The 20,919-nt window shown below is 43.3% G+C and overlaps 1 protein-coding gene across 2 annotated transcripts; it reads right to left on the reverse strand.

The window, feature by feature from the left end:
• Positions 1 to 1,525: 1,525 nt before the first annotated feature.
• On the reverse strand, positions 1,526 to 19,118 carry LOC112248506 (trichohyalin). Of its 2 annotated transcripts, XM_024417592.2 has the most exons (27): positions 19,045 to 19,118; positions 18,805 to 18,927; positions 17,515 to 18,471; positions 17,276 to 17,371; positions 17,079 to 17,186; positions 16,887 to 16,968; positions 16,679 to 16,784; positions 16,397 to 16,471; positions 16,184 to 16,276; positions 15,976 to 16,088; positions 15,673 to 15,799; positions 15,437 to 15,562; positions 15,234 to 15,347; positions 14,901 to 15,122; positions 14,632 to 14,694; positions 14,424 to 14,519; positions 14,242 to 14,343; positions 13,974 to 14,156; positions 13,567 to 13,698; positions 13,009 to 13,241; positions 12,731 to 12,857; positions 10,897 to 10,980; positions 10,604 to 10,815; positions 10,401 to 10,427; positions 9,406 to 9,481; positions 7,877 to 8,113; positions 1,526 to 5,107 (listed from the first exon to the last, which is right to left on the reverse strand). In XM_024417592.2, the coding sequence occupies exons 8-27, from the start codon at positions 16,424 to 16,426 to the stop codon at positions 5,033 to 5,035; spliced, it is 2,472 nt and encodes an 823-aa protein (XP_024273360.1). In that variant the 5' UTR covers positions 16,427 to 16,471; positions 16,679 to 16,784; positions 16,887 to 16,968; positions 17,079 to 17,186; positions 17,276 to 17,371; positions 17,515 to 18,471; positions 18,805 to 18,927; positions 19,045 to 19,118; the 3' UTR covers positions 1,526 to 5,032. The 2 variants fall into 2 exon arrangements, with proteins under 2 accessions (XP_024273360.1, XP_024273361.1); XM_024417593.2 differs by lacking the exon at positions 10,401 to 10,427.
• Between the last annotated feature and the right edge of the window lie 1,801 nt (positions 19,119 to 20,919).

Below are 20,919 nucleotides of genomic sequence, written 5' to 3' on the forward strand. Positions count from 1 at the left end.
GAGGATATTCTCCGCTGCTGGCCTGCTCTCCAGGCACTATCGCATGAGCCTGAAGCCACAAACTGGCCAATCTCTTGTTTCTAAAAATGAATTCAAAGGCACTGAGTCAAATAAGGCATTTTTCATTTAATTTGTATTTCATTCTAAAGTAAGTCACAGCCTATATGCACAATTTAATGGCTATAATAATGAAATACTGAGCGCTTTATGTCCCTACCAGCCTAGTGTTGCACTCGCAAATGCTTCAATGTATTTCTTTGTAGGCTATAGCCTTGAAATAATAAAAATAATATAGGAGTGCCAGAGCGACTGCACACCTCAGCTCACATATTCTGCTCCAGGTAGTACAGTAGCCAGCTCCTCACAACAGCAGGGAAATAGACCTAATAACTACTCTAAAGTTGGGTGATGTTGGTCATTTTCAGTGCCTTCAGAAATTATTCACACCCCTTGACTTTTTCCACATTTTATTGTGATATAGCCTGAATTGAAAATGGATTAAATTGAGATTTTGTTTCACTGGCCTACACATAATACCCTACCGATCATGTCAAAGTGGAATTATATATATATATATATATATATATATATTTTTTTTTACTTTTACAAATTATTACAAAAATTCAAAGCTGACTCAATAAGTATTCAACCGCTTGGTTATGGATAGCCTAAATAAATTCAAGAGTAAAATGTCACATAATAAGTTGCATGGACTCTGTGTAATCATAGCGTTTACATCATTTTTGAATGACTACGTAATTTCTGTACCCCACTCATAGAATTATCTGTAAGGTCCCTCAGTCGAGCAGTGAATTTCAAACAACGATTCTAATGAAGGGCACCTATTGGTAGATTGGTAAAAAATTAAAAAGCAGACATTGAATATCCATTTGAGCATGGTGAAGTTATTCATTACACTTTGGATGGTGTATCAATACCAAAAAGATACAGGGGTCCTTCCTAACTCAGGTTCCGGATAGGAAGGAAACCGCTCAGGGATTTCACCATGAGACCAATGGTGATTTTAAAACAGTTTAATGGCTGTGATAGGAGAAAACTGAGGATGGATCAACAGCATTGCAGTTACTCCACAATACTAACCTAAATGACAGAGTGAAAAGAAGGAAGCCTGTACACAACACAAATATTCCAAAATGTGCATCCTCTTTGCAATAAAGCACTAAAGTAAAACTGCAACAAAAAAAATGTGGCAAAGAAATTAACATTATATCCTGAATACAAAGTGTTATGTTTGGGGCAAATCCTCTTTAGGTTGTTCCTCTTACCACTCTTTTCAAGCATGGTGGTGGCTGCATCATGTTATGGGAATGCTTGTCATCAGCAAGGACTAGGGATTTTTTTAGGATAAAAGAAACGGAATAGAGCTAAGCACAGGCAAAATTCTAGAGGAAAACTTGGTTCAGTCTGCTTTCTAACAGACACTGGGAGACAAATTTACCTTTCAGTAGGATAATAACCTAAAACACAAGGCCAAATATACACAAGTTGCTTACCAAGACGGCCTTGAATATTCCTGAGTGGCCTAGTTACAGTTTGGACTTAAATCAGTTTGAAGAATTTAAAAAAGAATAATGTGCAAATATTGTACAAATACCCAGATGTACAATACTCTTAGAGAATTAATTTGCAAACATTTTGAAAAACATGTTTTCACTTTGTCATTATGGGGTATTGTGTGTAGATGGGTGAGGAACTGTTGAATGATTTTTATCAATAATGACTAAATAATGTATACATTTGGCGAAGAGTTATAACTTACAGATTTATATGCTGTCTGTGGAAGAATATGTTGGTACATAGTCCAAGAGGAAGGGTCAACAGACAACTCGTGAATCCAGCGAAACTAACAACAGGAAATATGTCTGGTCCCCAACCAGGGAGGGGAGAAACCGTTGGGCGTGCAGTAGATTGTGTAACATATGGTAACATAAGATAAGCAATGTGTATGTGTTGGAATGGAATTGAAAAGCAGCTTTGTCATTGTCTTAGAGGAGGAGGGACATTTATGATGAAATGAGAGGTATATAAACCAATGTACATGAGATGATGGGTAGAGCTCTCGGGAATAAACGCTATTGATTAATATTGAGACTGATCGTTGTCTATTTTCTGCAAATAAGAACCTTACAAATTCTTAGAAATGGACAAAGTGTTTTGATTTGTTATAATTGAATTGGTTAATGAACATATTGGAATTGAATTTCTCTAACAGGAACACAAATCAATTTACATTTCTGCTGTAACACAACAAAATGTGGAATGTCAAGAGTTATGAATACTTTCTGAAGGCACTGTATAGTCTTACAAAGCTATAAATGGTCATCAATATTTTACAAATGAATGAGGCTAGCATGAAAGTAGATAAAGAGCTTCATTGCCAAAATCCTGAACTATCCCTTAAATTAAATGTATTTACTGATAATTAGAAACGATATTCTATCCATTTCCTCATTCTGTCCCTTTGTCGCACAAAGATGTATAGAGATAACGTTGTATCTGTCCCATTATGTCGTCTGAGTGTACGGGCAGCGCCACTGACACAGATACAACGTTGTCATCTCTATGCGACAACGGGAAAGAATGAGGAAGCGAACCCCGTTTCTTATGATTATCAGTCAAATTCATAAAAATATTGATTAAATGTTGTAAAGCTATAAATGACCAAACACCCAGCTTTGGAGTAGCTAGGTCTATTTCCCTGCATTTGAGAGGAGCTGGCAACTGTACCTGCAGACTTACAGCAATTGTGCTAAGCTAACGATATGCTAACTTTAATGAACTCCAAACTGCATGCAGAGACTTAAAAATGGTATCCATGAGTTCATCTAACTCTGGGTAACTAGAAAAATGACCTAAATCTTGCAGTACCCCTTTGTCTACTATGATCCAGGAAAATATGTAATTGGAAAAATTATAGCAAGGACCACAAAGCCACAGTAATTTTATGAAGGCACCTTTTAAAGGGATCGTTTGTGATTTTGGTAATGAAGATCTTTATCTACTTCAGATGAACTCGTGGATACCATTTCTATGTCTGCGTCCAGTATGAAGGAAGTTAGAGGTAGTTTCACGAGCCAATGCTAACTAGCGTTAGCGCAAAGACTGGAAGTCTTTGGGATCAGCTAGCATGAAAGTAGATAAAGAGCTTCATTGCCAAAATCCTGAACTATCCCTTAAATTAAATGTCTATGTTGAAGCTTTAAGACCAGTGGCAACACACGTCAAGCATTTCTGATGTTTGGGAATTGTCTAGTACCTTATGTTCTAACTCTAATGTAACAACTGTTTCATAGCAGACTGCTTAGACTATTTGGAGAAGTCTCTGTTTTGTTGTAGTTACATTAAATGCAAGTAAATATGATCTGTGCTTAGCCAATGCATTGGTTTACAAAGGACAAGGATGTAATTAATTTGACTTTATTCAAAGGGAAGAAGGGGCATTGAGCTCCGATAAGGTCAGTATGAAAGTTCTATACTCATCTTTTAGCCCCAGTTGGGTTATGTTTTTAAGAACGGTTACTGTTTAAAGGTGGTTTTGTCCTTGTTTCCGCATTCAAGAATAAAGTTGGTCTTCCTACAACAATGTGAAAAATAATGAATGTACTCAAATTCACCATCATTGTACACTTTGATTGTATCCTCTCATATGCACCTTAACAGAAACATTGGCTAGTTGAGTGGCTAGTTGAACTTTATCTGTTTCTAAATAAATTATTTATTGCTTATGGTGTTCATGTACAATGTTTTAATGCCAAAGGGACAGTACATACAGTATGAAAACATCACAGATTTTAAATAGTTAAAGTTTATTCCAGGTCCTAACAAAATAGTGTATACTCACTAGCCAGTTTATTAGGTATACCACCCTGTTCACAAAAATGGATCACGTGGCTGTGGATTGGTATATAAAGCAGGCAGACATGCATCAAGGCATTCAGTTACTGTTCATTTGAATGGTAGAATGGGGAAAAACCAGTGACATAAGTGACTTGGAGCGTGGTATGATTGTCCGTGCCAGGATGATCCAGTATCTCAGAAACGGCCACCCTCCTGGGCTATTCAGGCACGACAGTGTCTAGGATTTACCAAGAATGGTGCGACAACCAATAAACATCCAGTCAGTGGCAGCCCTGTGGGCGAAAACAGCTCGTTGATGAGAGGTCGAAGGAGAATGGCAAGGATTGTGTAAGCTAACAGGCGGGCCACAAACAGACAAATAATGGCGCAGTACAACAGTGGTGTGCAGAACGGCATCTCGGAACTCAGAACTTGTCGATCATTTTCACAGGTGGGCTTTTGCAGCAGACGTCCACACCAGGTTCCACTCCTAACAGCTAAAAACAAGAAGAAACCGCTCCAGTGGACACACGATCACCAACACTGGACAACTGAGGAGTGGAAAGCATCACCTAGTCCAACAAATCCTGGTTCCTGTTGCGTCATGCTGATGACAGAGTCAGGATTTGGCATAAGTAGCATGAGTCCATGGACCCATCCTGCCTGTTGTCAATGGTACAGCCGTTCAATCTACAGCAACTGCATGACACCATTGCTTCAGCATGGACCAACATACCTGTGGAACGTTTCCAACTTGCCCCAAAGAATCCAGGCTGTTCTGGAGGCAAAGGGGGGTTCGACCCTGTACTAAATAGGTGCACCCAATAAACTGTCCTGTGAGTGTACATTGAGCATAATAATTACAATAGCTCTGTTGCAACATAGAAAGAAACTGACACAAGATTACTTTCTTCTTCAAATGGTCCTAATTTCAGCTTGATCCCACTGCCTAAAGAGTCACAGCTCCGGAATCAAACATTCACTCAGCCTTTAGCCTAGCAGTAAGACTTAATTCCTCCAAAGGCAGAAGAATGCCAACTTAACCCATTTTGACCTTGAGGCCATTTACCCTGATCATGTAGTGTCATCCTTTTCAGGAGTACCTTGAAATGATTTGAGATTGCTGTCCTCCAGTAATTCATTTTACAAACACACACACGTCATCTGGCAAAGCTCACAATCCTTCACCCTGTACCGTCCTGGAACGGGAACGACTCCAGAACTGAGTGCATTCCTGGGATGGTGTGATCTGATTGCATAAGAATTACAGATAGAATATACCTATTACTCCAGAGAATACGTTCAACTTTTCATAAAATGTCACCCACCACACACATTGTTTCTCCTTAGTGACACGTCATAAACCATGCCAACACAACGATACACTGAAGCATGTTTTACACAGTGATGGAAAAAGTACACAGTTGTCGTACTTGAGTAAAAGTAAACCTATACTACCGTTCAAAGGTTTGGGGTCACTTAGAATTATTTATTTTTTGAAAGAAAAAATACCGTATGTCATGCTCTATAAAGGATTCATAAATGTGGTATAACTGTGTGGCATAACAACCCATGGCAAATGTGACATAACCCACTTTGTCAAATGTGACATAAACCAGTGCTTTTTAAAGAGTGACATAAGCACTGCTTAATAAAGGCTTCACAAAGCTAGATGAGACGATCTATAGATTATAGACCTATAGCCTTGTCATGTTATACTCGTAAAATGTTTCTATGATGGGCGGCCTAACAATGTTTACGACATTAAGCCTTATATAGGTGTTATGAATAACAGAAGATGTCTGACTTCAAAGTAAGTACAGCCTCTTATGATATAAAGCATTTATGTACAGACATAATGCGATACATCTCATCTAAAATGTGGACTCATGTTTGCCAAAAAGCACCTGGAAGAAAGATGATCATCAAGACTTTTGAAAAAATGTTCTTTGGACAGATGAGACAAAAGTATAACTTTTTGGATGAGATGGGTCCCATTATATCTGGCGAAAACCAAACACTGCAGTCCACAGTAAGAACCTCATACCAACGGTCAAGCATGGTGGTGGTAGTATGATGGTTTGGGAACCTTTTCTGACTCAGGACCTGGACAACTTGCCTTAATAGAATGAACCAAGAATTCTGCTCTATCAGAAAATTATACAGGAGAATGTCAGGCCATCCGTCTGTGAGCTGAAACATTTCTGTGTCGTGCAGTAAGACAATGATCCACAATCAAGTCTATATGAAAATGGCTAAAAAGCAACAAATGTGATGTTTTGGAAGTCTAGACCTAATTCCAATTGAGATGTTTTGGCATGACTTGAAACGAGCAGTTCATGCTTGAAAGGCCACAAATGTTGCTGAGTTATACTTTTTTCACAGCACTGTATGTGTTCTGAGTAACAGAATTAAAATTGTCCATAGGCTGAATTTAGCCTGCGGGCTGCCAGTTGACGATCCCTGAGTGTCAATAAATATGTTACAAACATTCTGCCCTTTTACGAAGGTTCTCTCATGATCCACAGGCCACAGGGAGTGAGTGGTATTTGGATGGGTTGATGGACCAGCAAAGTGTGTGTGTGTCAGAGCCAAGTTTGGGAAAACAACCAGGTGTTCCTTTTCTGTTCCCATGAGACCAGGGCTTATGCCTAATTTCAAATCAGATGAAGCACTGACCCGCGATAGCAGACAGTGTTTTGGCTGTGTCGGAAGTGTAACTGTGTTAGAGCTGTCAAATTGGTGAGTGACTGCTCGTCATTGTCACAAAGCCACACCCGTCCCACTCGCGTTAAGTTCAGAACGGGAAAGTATAGACTATATAAAACTAATAATACTCAAATTGAAAATCATTAAACAAAATAACGAGGAAATAAAAAAAACGAATTGTCACACTCCAGATAGATGCATTAAAAGGTGTTGTTTTACAGGGTTAGCCATAGTAGTACAGAGCTCCTGGAGCAAATCAGGGTTAAGTGCCTTGCCAAGGGCACATCGAAAGACTTGACAGATTTCTCACTTTACTGGCCCAATACTCTAACCGCTAGGCTACCTGTCGCCCTAAATAATGAGGATCAGTCTAATCGAGGTGTAGATCTCACATTCCAGTTTTCAAACTTGTAAACAAGACTGCAGGGGATTTATCTTAATTCGACTGTGCAGCCAATGGCAAGGTCCGCTTTAGGTATAATACAGGGAGCAGCTTGTGGATTTGACAGCTCTAATGCAGTTCCACCTCCGACACTGCCAAAACAACCAGGTGTCGGCTAGCGCGGATCTGATAGAATCTAGCCCTTGAATACAACCTGGACTCTCTGTGGTTGATCTTTCAGCGGGAGAGGGTGAATGTGACAAAGACCTGACTGAGTCCAGCAGCGCACAGTATGGCTCAAGTTATATTGTTGTGTGTGACTGTGCATGTTTGTGTACTGAGGAAGATGTAACTTGGTTCCAGGAGAAAGCCACTTTCCATTCCTTATGTTGGGGGATTTCATCAAAGTAAGTTGTGCCTGGTGTAATGGGGCTACCATGACTGCACTTTATGGCGCATGTGTCATCCTGCAGCATAGCATTTTGAGGAAGGTTGGGGTAAGGTCCAATATTGGCTACACACCAAAGAGGGAAAGAGGTTGGGCCCTCCTAGAAATGTTTTAGAGTATGACATGACAAGGTTGGAGAGGCTTTGTGAAGCCTCAATTGAATATTATTTATAAAGCTTTTAATAAGCACTGGTTTATGTCACATTTGCCATTGGTGGTTATGCCAGAGTTATGCCACATTTATGAATCCTTTACAGAGCATGACATACGGTTATAGATAATCCGTGACCCATTTATGTAGTGTTTATGAAGTCTTTATGAAGTCTTTATGAATGCTTTATGAATGCTTTATGTATGCCTTTGTAAGTAGCACTTCATTTAAATCAGGACCTCAAATACTATTACTATTACTAAGTTATTACTATTAGTAGGACAGAGGATGTCATTGCCTGCCCACTCAATTGGCAGATGGAACTCACCGTCTCCAGGTAGGACCCAGCCAGCTCCATTGGGGCCCTGCCTAGAGGGGTCCTGCCCAATTGAGAGGGGCTGCAGGCATGGGCCTGGTTCTCAGCACGGAGCTGTTTGACCCGGCTCTGGAGGTGACGCAGTAGCTTGAAGGAGGCCAGGTCTGAGGACCCGGGGGAGGAAGGGGCTTCCCCAATGTGGAGTGAGGGAGAGGAGGCTGATTGCTGAGCTCCAGAGTCAGTGCATTCCTAACAGGAGACAGGGAGATGGGAGAGGAGAGCAAACAGTTGGGGATTAGAGACAGACAAAGGAGAAGAGAAGGAGAAATTCAATCTAGGCCCTAAAGTAGTCTCTATGGTTACCAGATGTCAAATTCTTCTCAGGGCAGTACTGTATTTCAGCTCCTTTCTGATGTCCTGACTTATTTACATTTGTCCTGTATTTCAGACGTCCCATTAATTTGATGAGAATTGCATTCCAAGTTGGAGGGGTGTGGACATGAAGGTAAGGTTAAGTTTATGGTTAGGGCTATTTCTAGGGTTAGGGTTATTTCTAGGGTTAGGGTTATTTCTAAGGTTAGGGCTATTTCTAGGGTTAGGGTTATTTCTAAGGTTAGGGCTATTTCTAGGGTTAGGGCTATTTCTAGGGTTAGGGCTATTTCTAGGGTTAGGGTTATTTCTAGGGTTAGGGTTATTTCTAGGGTTAGGGCTATTTCTAGGGTTAGGGTTATTTCTAGGGTTAGGGTTATTGATTAATTCGAGTTTGGTCATTTGAATAGGATGAAATTATTTTGATTTGTGTAGGTATTATTTTGGAATAAACTGATTGATTAATTTAATAATAATTTAATCCAACTCACAATAATACATTTACCCAAAATCAAAAATAATAATTCCATCAACTCAAAATAATTTATTCCAACTCAAAATAATGTTTATCTAATTTAGGGCTAGATTCAATCAGATTTGCGTTAGCCAACACCCACATAGCTGGCGTTTTGACCGTGTCTGAGGTTGACCTGTGAAATCCACAAGCGGCTCCCGGCGTTATACCTATGGAGGACATTGCCACTGATTCACATTAGTAGGAATCCCATGCAGCCATGTTTACAAGTTCGAACACTGGAATGTGTGACCTACACCTTGATTAGGCCGATAGAAATCCTCATTATTTCGTTTAATGATTCTCAATTTGAGCGTCATTATTTCTATATAGCCCACACGCTCATTCTGAACTTCTAACGCGAGTGGGACGGGTGTGGCTTCGTGACAATGACCATGAGCAGCCGCTTACCGATTTGACACCTCAATCTGCCAAAACATCAGCTATGCTTGATCTGATTGAATTTAGGCCTTAAATGAATCAATCAGTATAATAAAAATGTCACGCTTTTTGCCCTACCGTGCTAACCCTAACCCTTACTTTAACTGCACATTCTGTTAACCCCAGCCTTGACCAGCAACCAGTAAACTAAGCACACAAAAAAACTTGGAGTAGCTTCATGCTCAGGCTCCCGCAGGTTTTATATGGTGATGGTTACCCCAGTAATGCGTCTCATCTCCCCTTCCAGTTTCTCCAGCTTCCTCTGCTTCTCCTCTTGTGCCTTAGGTGCCTTTCTGCAACACAAACATACCCAGATATTATATAGTCTGTAGGAAATACCTTCTCCTGACAGAGCATAACTAATGTGCAACTTTGATGGTTAATGACACTGTATAAACATATTAGTGCTAACAGTGTAAAAACTACTGAACAGAACTGCTCTACAGTGTACAAACTACTGAACAGAACTACTCTACAGTGTACAAACTACTGAACAGAACTACTCTACAGTGTACAAACTACTGAACAGAACTGCTCTACAGTATACAAACTACTGAACAGAACTGCTCTACAGTATACAAACTACTGAACAGAACTGCTCTACAGTATACAAACTACTGAACAGAACTGCTCTACAGTGTACAAACTACTGAACAGAACTGCTCTACAGTGTACAAACTACTGAACAGAACTGCTCTACAGTGTACAAACTACTGAACAGAACTGCTCTACAGTGTACAAACTACTGAACAGAACTGCTCTACAGTATACAAACTACTGAACAGAACTGCTCTACAGTATACAAACTACTGAACAGAACTGCTCTACAGTATACAAACTACTGAACAGAACTGCTCTACAGTGTACAAACTACTGAACAGAACTGCTCTACAGTGTACAAACTACTGAACAGAACTGCTCTACAATGTACAAACTACTGAACAGAACTGCTCTACAGTGTACAAACTACTGAACAGAACTGCTCTACAATGTACAAACTACTGAACAGAACTGCTCTACAGTGTACAAACTACTGAACAGAACTGCTCTACAGTGTACAAACTACTGAACAGAACTGCTCTACATATCTCAACCCCCCCTGAGATGATGATGATTATGATGATTTGTAAGAAGAATGGGACTACTAGTTAGTGAGTTAGACTCTAGGCTTAGTCTCTAGACATGCTGTCTCAAAATGGTAAAGTCAGTTACCTCCCCTTTAACAACTTTGCCTTGCACCTGTTGGTTGGCAAAAGTGAAAACACTGAACACAACAGAACACTTCCCAAAGTCAGTTAATGATACAACCTTTTCAAAGCCCGCACATCTTCATCAGAAGAAAATAAGGATGAAGGCCAAAAGTGAGTTTTAAAAGTCTACTCTGTGTAAATAGTGTGGGATTGTACGCTACACACCTCTCCAGTTCGGCTGTCAACTCCTCCTCAAACTTGCGTGCCAGGCGCGCAGTGGTGTGCTCCTTCCACTGTCCCATGCTCCTCTGCACCCGGCGTAGTTCCTGGTCTTTGGCCTGCAGCTGCCTGCGCAGGGACGCAGCCAAACCTCCTGTCTCGTCTCCTTCCTCCCGCACCTGGGCCTGCTGCAGATCGCTCAGCTCCTCAATGTGCTCCTGCAGCGTTAATATATGACTGTACACTCTGTGTGTGTGTCTGTGTGTGTGTGTGTCACACAAAGACAGTGAGATCCATACCTGAATGAGTGTCTCCTTCAGTGAGTCCAGAGCCTGCTGTCTCTCCGTCTCCATCTGTTCCCTCTGAATACGGAACTCCCGCTCCTAAAGCACACAAATGTGATTCTTAACTGTATGTGTAACGCAACAGAAGTGTAAATGTTTGTACAGTGCCTTGCGAAAGTATTCGGCCCCCTTGAACTTTGCGACCATTTGCCACATTTCAGGCTTCAAACATAAATATATAAAACTGTATTTTTTTGTGAAGAATCAACAACAAGTGGGACACAATCATGAAGTGGAACGACATTTATTGGATATTTCAAACTTTTTTAACAAATCAAAAACTGAAAAATTGGGCGTGCAAAATTATTCAGCCCCCTTAAGTTAATACTTTGTAGCGCCACCTTTTGCTGCGATTACAGCTGTAAGTCGCTTGGGGTATGTTTCTATCAGTTTTGCACATCGAGAGACTGAAATTTCTTCCCATTCCTCCTTGCAAAACAGCTCGAGCTCAGTGAGGTTGGATGGAGAGCATTTGTGAACAGCAGTTTTCAGTTCTTTCCACAGATTCTCGATTGGATTCAGGTCTGGACTTTGACTTGGCCATTCTAACACCTGGATATGTTTATTTTTGAGCCATTCCATTGTAGATTTTGCTTTATGTTTTGGATCATTGTCTTGTTGGAAGACAAATCTCCGTCCCAGTCTCAGGTCTTTTGCAGACTCCATCAGGTTTTCTTCCAGAATGGTCCTGTATTTGGCTCCATCCATCTTCCCATCAATTTTAACCATCTTCCCTGTCCCTGCTGAAGAAAAGCAGGCCCAAACCATGATGCTGCCACCACCATGTTTGACAGTGGGGATGGTGTGTTAAGGGTGATGAGCTGTGTTGCTTTTACGCCAAACATAACGTTTTGCATTGTTGCCAAAAAGTTCACTTTTGGTTTCATCTGACCAGAGCACCTTCTTCCACATGTTTGGTGTGTCTCCCAGGTGGCTTGTGGCAAACTTTAAACAACACTTTTTATGGATATCTTTAAGAAATGGCTTTCTTCTTGCCACTCTTCCATAAAGGCCAGATTTGTGCAATATACAACTGATTGTTGTCCTATGGACAGAGTCTCCCACCTCAGCTGTAGATCTCTGCAGTTCATCCAGAGTGATCATGGGCCTCTTGGCTGCATCTCTGATCAGTCTTCTCCTTGTATGAGCTGAAAGTTTAGAGGGACGGCCAGGTCTTGGTAGATTTGCAGTGGTCTGATACTCCTTCCATTTCAATATTATCGCTTGCACAGTGCTCCTTGGGATGTTTAAAGCTTGGGAAATCTTTTTGTATCCAAATCCGGCTTTAAACTTCTTCACAACAGTATCTCGGACCTGCCTGGTGTGTTCCTTGTTCTTCATGATGCTCTCTGCCCTTTTAACGGACCTCTGAGACTATCACAGTGCAGGTGCATTTATACGGAGACTTGATTACACACAGGTGGATTGTATTTATCATCATTAGTCATTTAGGTCAACATTGGATCATTCAGAGATCCTCACTGAACTTCTGGAGAGAGTTTGCTGCACTGAAAGTAAAGGGGCTGAATAATTTTGCACACCCAATTTTTCAGTTTTTGATTTGTTAAAAAAGTTTGAAATATCCAATAAATGTCGTTCCACTTCATGATTGTGTCCCACTTGTTGTTGATTCTTCACAAAACAATACAGTTTTATATCTTTATGTTTGAAGCCTGAAATGTGGCAAAAGGTCGCAAAGTTCAAGGGGGCCGAATACTTTCACAAGGCAATGTATGTGCTGTATCTGTGTGCATTTGTGTGTATTTTAGTGAGTGTGTCCTGAACACACTTTGTCCCGGCTCAGCTGCTGAGTGCTGCGTTTCTGTAAGTCAAGCTCCTGCTGTAGTTGACTGATTGACTGCTGCAACTGCTCTCTGAGGGCCTGCAGGGTTTGGACTGCCTGGGCCACCGTAGGACTACAGCACAGCACCAATATAGAGCACCAACACCAAAATATTAGAATACACAGTATTATATCCAAATGCATATGCTGATAATGAAATGTGTGCTTCTGTATGTGTATGAGAGAGAATATGAGTGTGTGTGTTTGTGTCTGTGTGAGATTACCTGTGTGGGAGCTGAAGGGAGCTCCCTACGGCCCCACTGTGTTCCAGCAGGTGCTGAAGATGCTGACACTCTGCCCCCATCTCCTGGGCCCAGTGTCTGTGCTGCTGCTCCAGCCTGGCTGTGGCCTGCTTGTGGATGTGCTCCCTCTCCCCCAGCAGCACCTGCAGTCTACCAGCCTCCTCCTCTGCTTGTTGGACAACCTGCTCCAGCCTCAACGATTCCCTCTCGCCCTCCTACGACCACAGCCCAGTCAGTTCACCATATCAACCATACACTGGAAACCAGGGGTGCAACTTTCACTGGAGATGGGAGGGACATGTCCCCCACATTCTGATATTGCATTTTTGGCAACGGTGTGCTTTAGGACCATGCAAACGCCTCCGAGCGGTCTGGTAGGCTTATCTGTGTTTATCTGACCGGATAAAACAAATACAAATAATAATAAGAAGAATTATGTTCCCCCCACTTCTAAAACCAAAGTTGCGCCACTGCTGGAAACTATACACTGTATGTAGTCGTCTTCAGATGCTAGTTTATAAGGTGGTCGCCTGTCATCACCTGTTCCATGTGCCTGCGCAGTCTCTGTAGCTCAACCTGGTGCTTCTCTCTCAGGGACCTACGCATTGCAGCGAGAGCAGACGCCTGCTCACTCTGCTGCACAAGGCCCTCACTTTCCAGCTCCTGCACTTTCTGAGAGGGGAGGGAGAGAGGAATGACATCTCTATTTCACACATGTTCAAGTATGAATTGGAAATGTGTAGTTTTGCATATCTCAACTCCCCCTGAGACACCATCGGAGAGGGGTCATGGCCAGGGTCTGCCACTATCAACAGTGACCCTGGAGCAATTAGGGTTAAGTGCCTATTTCACCTTGTTGGCTCAGGTATTCAAACTACAACCTGTCGGTTACTGGCCCATCACTCTAACTGCTAGGCTACCTCCTGCCCTATCTTGGTTCTGCTTACTGTCCTCAGTTCTACCACTTTGCTTTGAAGAGCCAAGGCATTCCTCTTCTCTCTCTCAGTCTCTCCCCTCATTCTCTCCAGAGCCTCCCGGCCTTGCTCCTCCAGTATCCCACACTGCAACTGCAGAGCCGCTTCTTTCTCTGCCGCCCATTTTTTCCTCTCACACTCTATGGTGCCGTGCATCTAAGGTAGAGAACAGGTACTGTTATCACATTTGTTTTACATTACATCTGACAGAAAAGGAGACAGAGGAAGTAGGAGTATATACCATCTCCTGAGCTTCCGCACACAGCTCCTCCTCTCGCCTCCTCATCACCTCCTTCTGCTCCTTAAGAGCCTCCCTCAGCTTCCACCACTCCTTCTCCTTCATCTGCAAAGGAAACTGTGAAACTGACCCAGGAACAGTATGGTGTGATTCTTTCAGAGGACAGGACAGCCTGAGATACAGACCTGGATACAGCTCTGTATGGACTCAATGTGCTGTGTGTGAGACAGGGCCTGTTCTCTGAGAGAAACTGTTTTCTCTTCTTGAGCTTGAATATGAGCCTGGACACACAGCAGCAAGAACAACATAAATGTTTGACTCTGATAGAACACATAAAGGAAATATGGGGATCTTTGCTCATGTTAAATAAACCCAGTTGACGGAGCCTCTCACCTGCTGGATGTGTTTCTCATGAGACAAAGCCAACTCTTTCTTCAGCAGCTCCAGCTCCCGCTGCTAAAGGAGACAATTAAAACCACCCCTTACATACTGCACACATACACATTTAACTACATATGCTTTCACGCTATCACGCACACTGTGAGTTACCCACATTTATAATTGGTGAGAGCTGTTATAAGATGCAATTCGGACATTCACACGCACAGTCAAGCTGACTCATCCATCGACACTGTGTACTAAGGACTACCCAGCCCACACACCGTCTGCGTGAGTGCCTGCTCCTGGGTCTCTCTCAGGGAGATGCTGTGCAGCTTCCTCAGGCTGCGGAGCTCCCCCTGGAGCCCATCTCTCTCTGCCTGCAAGGCACTCCTCTCCTCCTGGAACCCCAGCAGCTGCAGCTCCTTCTGGGCTACTATCCTCTCCACCCGTCTCTCACTCTCCCCCAGCTCTTTCTGTAGCTCACACACCTGCACCTCCACTGCCTGCGAGACAGAGGATGGGAGAGAGCGGTGGACTGTGAGATCTTAATACAGATAGAGGGTGGTGTGGTTATGATAAAGGGTAATAATAAGGTAGACAGGTGTAGATGGTACCTCCTCCTCCTCCTGTTTCAGTCTGTGTTTCTCCTCCAGACATGCACACCTATCCCTCAGTAACTTCTCCTCCTCTGTTACACGCTGGAGCTCCTCGAGAGCTTCGTCCAACTTCTGACACACATGCAGAGAGACTAATTCAAATGCATTCAAAGCAGTGACTATCCCTGTAATATGTTCTGAGCACCAGTCTAATGCTGTACCTCTTCCATAGAGTCCAGTTTGAGTCTAGAGCACCGCTGCTCGGAAAACAGCTCTGTCTTGGCACTGTTCAGCTGTCTGTCCAACTCCTCTCTCTCAAGGACAGACATACTGACACTGGTCACTCTCTGAGACAGTGGGGGAGGAGGCAGGGGAGAGAGGGCATGACATGGTAATAATAAAATCATTTGAATGTAATAGAGGGGGTGTCAAGCGGGCTACAAAAAGCATGTGTTACCCTGTCCATGCAGGTCCCATCCATTAAGGCAGTTCTGTGTTTACATAGAGCAGCCAGCTCCTCCTTCAGATCCCTGACCTCCTGCAAACAGGAGTCCCTCTGCCTCTGCAGCCGGCGCAGCTGAGAGCTACAATACACTCAATACATCACTGTGAGTACAGCCTAATCAGCAATGGACATTATAGAGGTGAGTATAGAATAGGAAATGTAGACAGTACAAGCTGTTCCTAATAGTATTGTTTTGGCAAACTGTATTCTGTTTAAAGAGATACAGTGCAGTAACAGGGTTGATTATGTGGATACCTGGTGCTGTCTGCTTCTGCCTTGCTGTCTCTCAGGCTGGCCTCCAGACTCCTCCCCTCCCTTTCCATCTGCTCTGCCCCCGCACGCAGCTGCTCCCACTCCTGCATTGCATGCTGGGACACAGAACACAGCACATCTCAGTGTTAGCCGTTGTCATGGATTCACAGGACAAGAAACTAGTCACAATATGGAAGGTACTGTCTTGTACTTTTCTTTTCTGAAGAAGGTCAGTGAGGGACAGTTCAGTCTCACACAGCTGAGCTCTCTTCATCCTCAGCCTCTTCTCCTCCTTCTCACAGTCCTAAAACACAAACAAAGATAACTACACACAGACAACAAGACACAAAACTCACATATCCTTAGCATAATACTTGAATTCAGGAAATATCAGGAGAGGTGAGTAGAGTGAGTAGAATCTCACCTGTCTGAGGGTAGCCAGCTCCTCCTCCATCTGTAGCCAGTCTGACCTCACCTCCTCCAGACGACCCCCAGGCCTCTGAGTGGAGTCAGGGGTTTGAGAGACAAAGTATCAGGAGGCCTGTTTTTACACATCTCAGCTGGAGAATAACTGCTCACATGGAGTGAACAAGTGTTAACAAGCATATCAATCAACAGATGGCTTTCCCCATAACTAAGAGTCAATGGACATAAAGCCTCACTGTCTGCCACAGGAGTTATCGTTGGTTATTGTGCCAGCTCTCACCGTACACACATGTCCCCCTGTGTCCTTGTCAGGCCTACGTCTCCTCCTCCAGCGGACACAGCCCTCATCTGTGTCCTCATCATCATCATCCACAGAGAGCCCACACCTGATGACAGATACAATAGTGAAGGATATGAAACAAAGAATGGCTAGTCAGATTGTATTGCAGACTGACGTCACATCATTTTGTTGATTCAGTGAAGGCTACCTGTGAGTGTCTCTTCTGCTTTTGTGTGCTTTACGAAGAGGTAGACTGTCACTGGTCACATTTCCATTGCTAGCTATCAGTGCTTCACAAGCACAGGTCAAACAAACAAAGAAATATACTTTCACATTGGGTTATAGTGTAGTTAGTGGCATAATATCATTCAATAATCACGCCTAGTCCTGAACGTTTTACCTGGAGTAAACTTGAGATTCCTTGGCTCCAGAGTGGGTGTGTCATAGTCACTCTGGTCAGTGTCGAGACCATCCACGCGGCTGACAGACCGAATGGCTGACAGGTATCCTATGGTGACGTAAGACAGATCTTAATAATGTGAACTACTTCATTTTCCTTCTGAATGGTGGTCATAGCCCCTAGCTCCTGCCTTTCACCTGGCCTGCTGTGGAAGTGTTGCCAGACCTTCTCTGTGCGTACTGAGTCCAGGTCACTGTCTATGGTCACTGTGTCAAAATTCCACACAGGCACTCCTGGGGGAGACACGAAGAGGCTGCAGTTACTGTTAGAGACAGCTGACTTTTTTTGCTTCAAATATCCGTAACATGAAAGCCATGTTAATTCATAGGGTAGAGTGTATGAGCTAAAAGAGTAGATGTTCTGTGTGGTAGAGTACCTGCCAGGTGTCTGGTGGTGGTTCTAGCAGCATGGTGCCTGTTCTCCTTGGTTCCCTCAGGCTCCAGACTGGAACAGGCCTCAATGAGAACCCCTGTACGAACACTGCTAGTGCTGGGAGGACCAGGCACTGACACAGGAACCAGTGGAAACAGACAGAAGCATCAGTATTATAATGCAGGAACATAATAAGTGAGAGGCCTTACAGTATAAGACTAACTTCTATGAGTACTGTCCCCTTTCCCCTCTGATGACTACCGCCAACTCTGACACTAGACCCACCGCAGGAGGATGTCAGCCCTCTCACCTGTGGCAGGCTGGGGTAACCCAAAGGACTGTGAACATGTCTCTACTGACAGCTGTCTATCACCCCCTGGTGGAGTCACTAGAGAGTGAAGACAGCATTCACTCCTGCTAAGACCACTAAGCCTCTGTGGTGCTCTTGTGTGGCTCTCGCTGGCCCCTAGGTTTCCACTCCAGTTAGTTCTACTCTCTCCATGCCTGTGATGAGTCTGGCTCTCCTTGCCTTGCTTGTCCATGTGATGGGGAAGCTCTGTATAACCCATGCCTCTATCCATAACCTCTCCCCCAGTAGCAGTGAGACCACCTGCTTGTTTTGATGCTGTCCTTTCAGCCTCTTCCTCTCCAAAGGACTGTCCCAGGTTGCTACTCCAGTCTCTGGCCAGTCTCTGTTTGGTCCTGTCTGGCAGCCTCACCACCATCTCCTCCCTGAAGCGCATGGCAAAGTCCTCTGTGCAGACACTTTCTGGAGGGGAGCACAGCTCTCCTGCTAACCCTCCTCCTCCACAGGCATAAGTCCCCAACAGCCTTTCCAGCCTCCAGTGACACTGCTCCTTCCAGGACTCTACACCCTCCTCTTCCTCTTTCATCACTTCAACTATCCTCTGCTCCTCTTCCTCCTGATCGGCAGGGTCCACCCGTTCTCCTGAGCTCTTCCCTGGGGGGAGAGCAGAGGGGAGAGGGGTGAGAAACATCCAGGCTAAACCAAGGTCCAGGTCAGTGAAGGGGAAAGAGGCTGGGTCATGTGATGTGGGTAGGGTGAGGGTCAGGGTAGAAGAGTCTCTGTAAAGGACAGTGAGTTCTAATATCCAGTAGTCCTTTTTCTGAGGGCTCCCTCCTTAATGGTAATGCTATGGTATTGGTTGCTCAGTTCTGGCAAATGATTCTTGATCATTCCAGAATCCTCACACTCTAAAATGGATCAAGTTACAACGGCTGTAAAGACTGGATTGGGACAAGTTGAAGAGGACACTGCATGTAACATTCTCACCTGAAGATAGGTCCCTGGTCTCAGAGCGTACCACGTCAAGACAAGAGATGGGGGTGTTGTTAGTGGGGATGGTACTTCCCAGTCCTGTATCCCTGCTCACAGACTGGCTACTGCTAAGATGAGCTATAATAAACAGAGCATGAAAGCAATAGAGATATTAAAATACTAGAGAGTTACTATTAGACAAAAAGTATCACTCAAGATGTGATGTAGTAAATTAAACTACATACAACAACATACCTGTATTGAGGCAATCATGTTTTCTGGAGATACCTTCAATCCCATTGCTATGGCTCTGCACCTGTGAACATTTAGCTACTCATAATGGTACAACTTTTAATGGTCCAATGCAGATGTTTTTATCTCAATATCAAATCATTTATGGGTAACTATTCAGTACCCTACTATGAGTGATTTCAATACAAATGGTAAAAAATTAACAAAAATGTCTTCTTAGCAGAGCAATTTCTCAAGCAAGAATTTTGCTAAGACTGTCTAGGAGTGGTCTGAGTAGGGAGGGGAAAACTGAAAACTAGCTGTTGGGCTAAGAGGTTTGGAACTCTCTTCCTCTATTGTCATTTATCCAAAACTGGCTGAAATTTCAGGCAGTCTTTTTAAACAGCTGTTACACTAAAAAGGCATTGTCATAATTTTTCACAATTTCACAATATTATTCCAACCTCAGTGTGGAAACACAGGAAAATCAAATTTTTGACTGCACTCTGCCTTTAAGACAAACTAAACAAAAATACAATTACGAGTCTGGAACCCTGTGAAACTCGAAAAATGGCTGCAGCACACTGACCTGCAGGCGGCTCAGCTGGGCATCGATGGCATCTAGGAGGAGGTCACAGTGATCCTGTGGCAGAGGGGCATTGCTGTCTTCATCCAGGTCTGAGTGAGCAGAGGGTATATAGGGAACAGGAAACGGTTTAGTCCAGAGAGAAGAGAAGGAATGAGAATGAGTAGGAACAAAGACAGGTCGAGGAATTCAGTCTGAAGTCTCTATAGTCCCAGATAGGACATTATCTGACCAGTGTAAAGAAGCTCATCTGTGTCTTCTGCAGCGTCTCTTTCTGCCCCTTCAAAACTGCCATCGGCCATTTCCTGTAAAACACACTCAGAAATACAGACACAACATTCTCGAATACCTAATAGCAAAGTGATGTCGGTGGTGGTGAGTAGGGGTTGTCGTTGGTCATGGGTTGCTCTGGAAACCCAGAGCCTTAGACTGGGGGCCTTAAGGCTGCTGAGCTTCCTTTCACAAAGAAGCCAATACATTCTGGTGGCACTATGGCCAGCTCACATGCAAACCTACACTTTGTAGTTTACAGTGATTGTGGAATTCCTTCCACTGACCGAGTAGGAAAGCTGTCCTGTAGGCTTACAATTTGGAAACAGCATTACGAATTCCAATGTTTCAAGAATGTTAAAAAAAACACATCTGATAAAGCATCCAGCTCTGAGTTGATTTGATGGTGGTTCCATCAGAATTCATGCACTCTAATGAAAAGTCCATGCATATGTGCATTTGGTTGAACAGTGTGCATAGTGCGCAAATAAGACTATAAGGTGACATATACATTTCTCGATAGCTTTACATTCCACATTTACACTACACAGCCAGGTAGCCCATATTTTTAAAACATAAGCAGCATAAATTGTTCCTTCTCATGGTTTAAATTTAACCATAAATTCACCACTTACTTTCTGAATGGTATGAAACAAAGTTCGTAGACTCCTTTCCAGATTGACTTGATTGACAGGAGCATTGCTTGGGTTTCCAAGCAACCTTCAAACAGTGCTCCCCCACCCGGGTCTAAGCCAAGCCGTTCAAACCGTATAATAACTGTTCAAACTGAGCGACCAGGCGAGCGCACATCACAGCAAGCTTCCCCCTCTGGTGAAAACAGCGGGAGTCAGAGCGCCACTGCTCTGCGAAGGCTTCATTGGAGTGTTTTAAGCTACATTCTTTCATTCCTCGGCTATCAGAACTATAGTTTGAACAGCTAGCTGCACGTTTATTACGGCTAAGTAACCTAAGGGCTCAATTCAATCTTTAAAGCGGAAGTTTACGCGATAAATATCCGATTGAGCCGAAATGTGCAGTGTTGA

The sequence above is a fragment of the Oncorhynchus tshawytscha genome, linkage group LG04 (genome assembly GCF_018296145.1).
Source record: "Oncorhynchus tshawytscha isolate Ot180627B linkage group LG04, Otsh_v2.0, whole genome shotgun sequence".
NCBI lineage: Eukaryota > Metazoa > Chordata > Actinopteri > Salmoniformes > Salmonidae > Oncorhynchus > Oncorhynchus tshawytscha.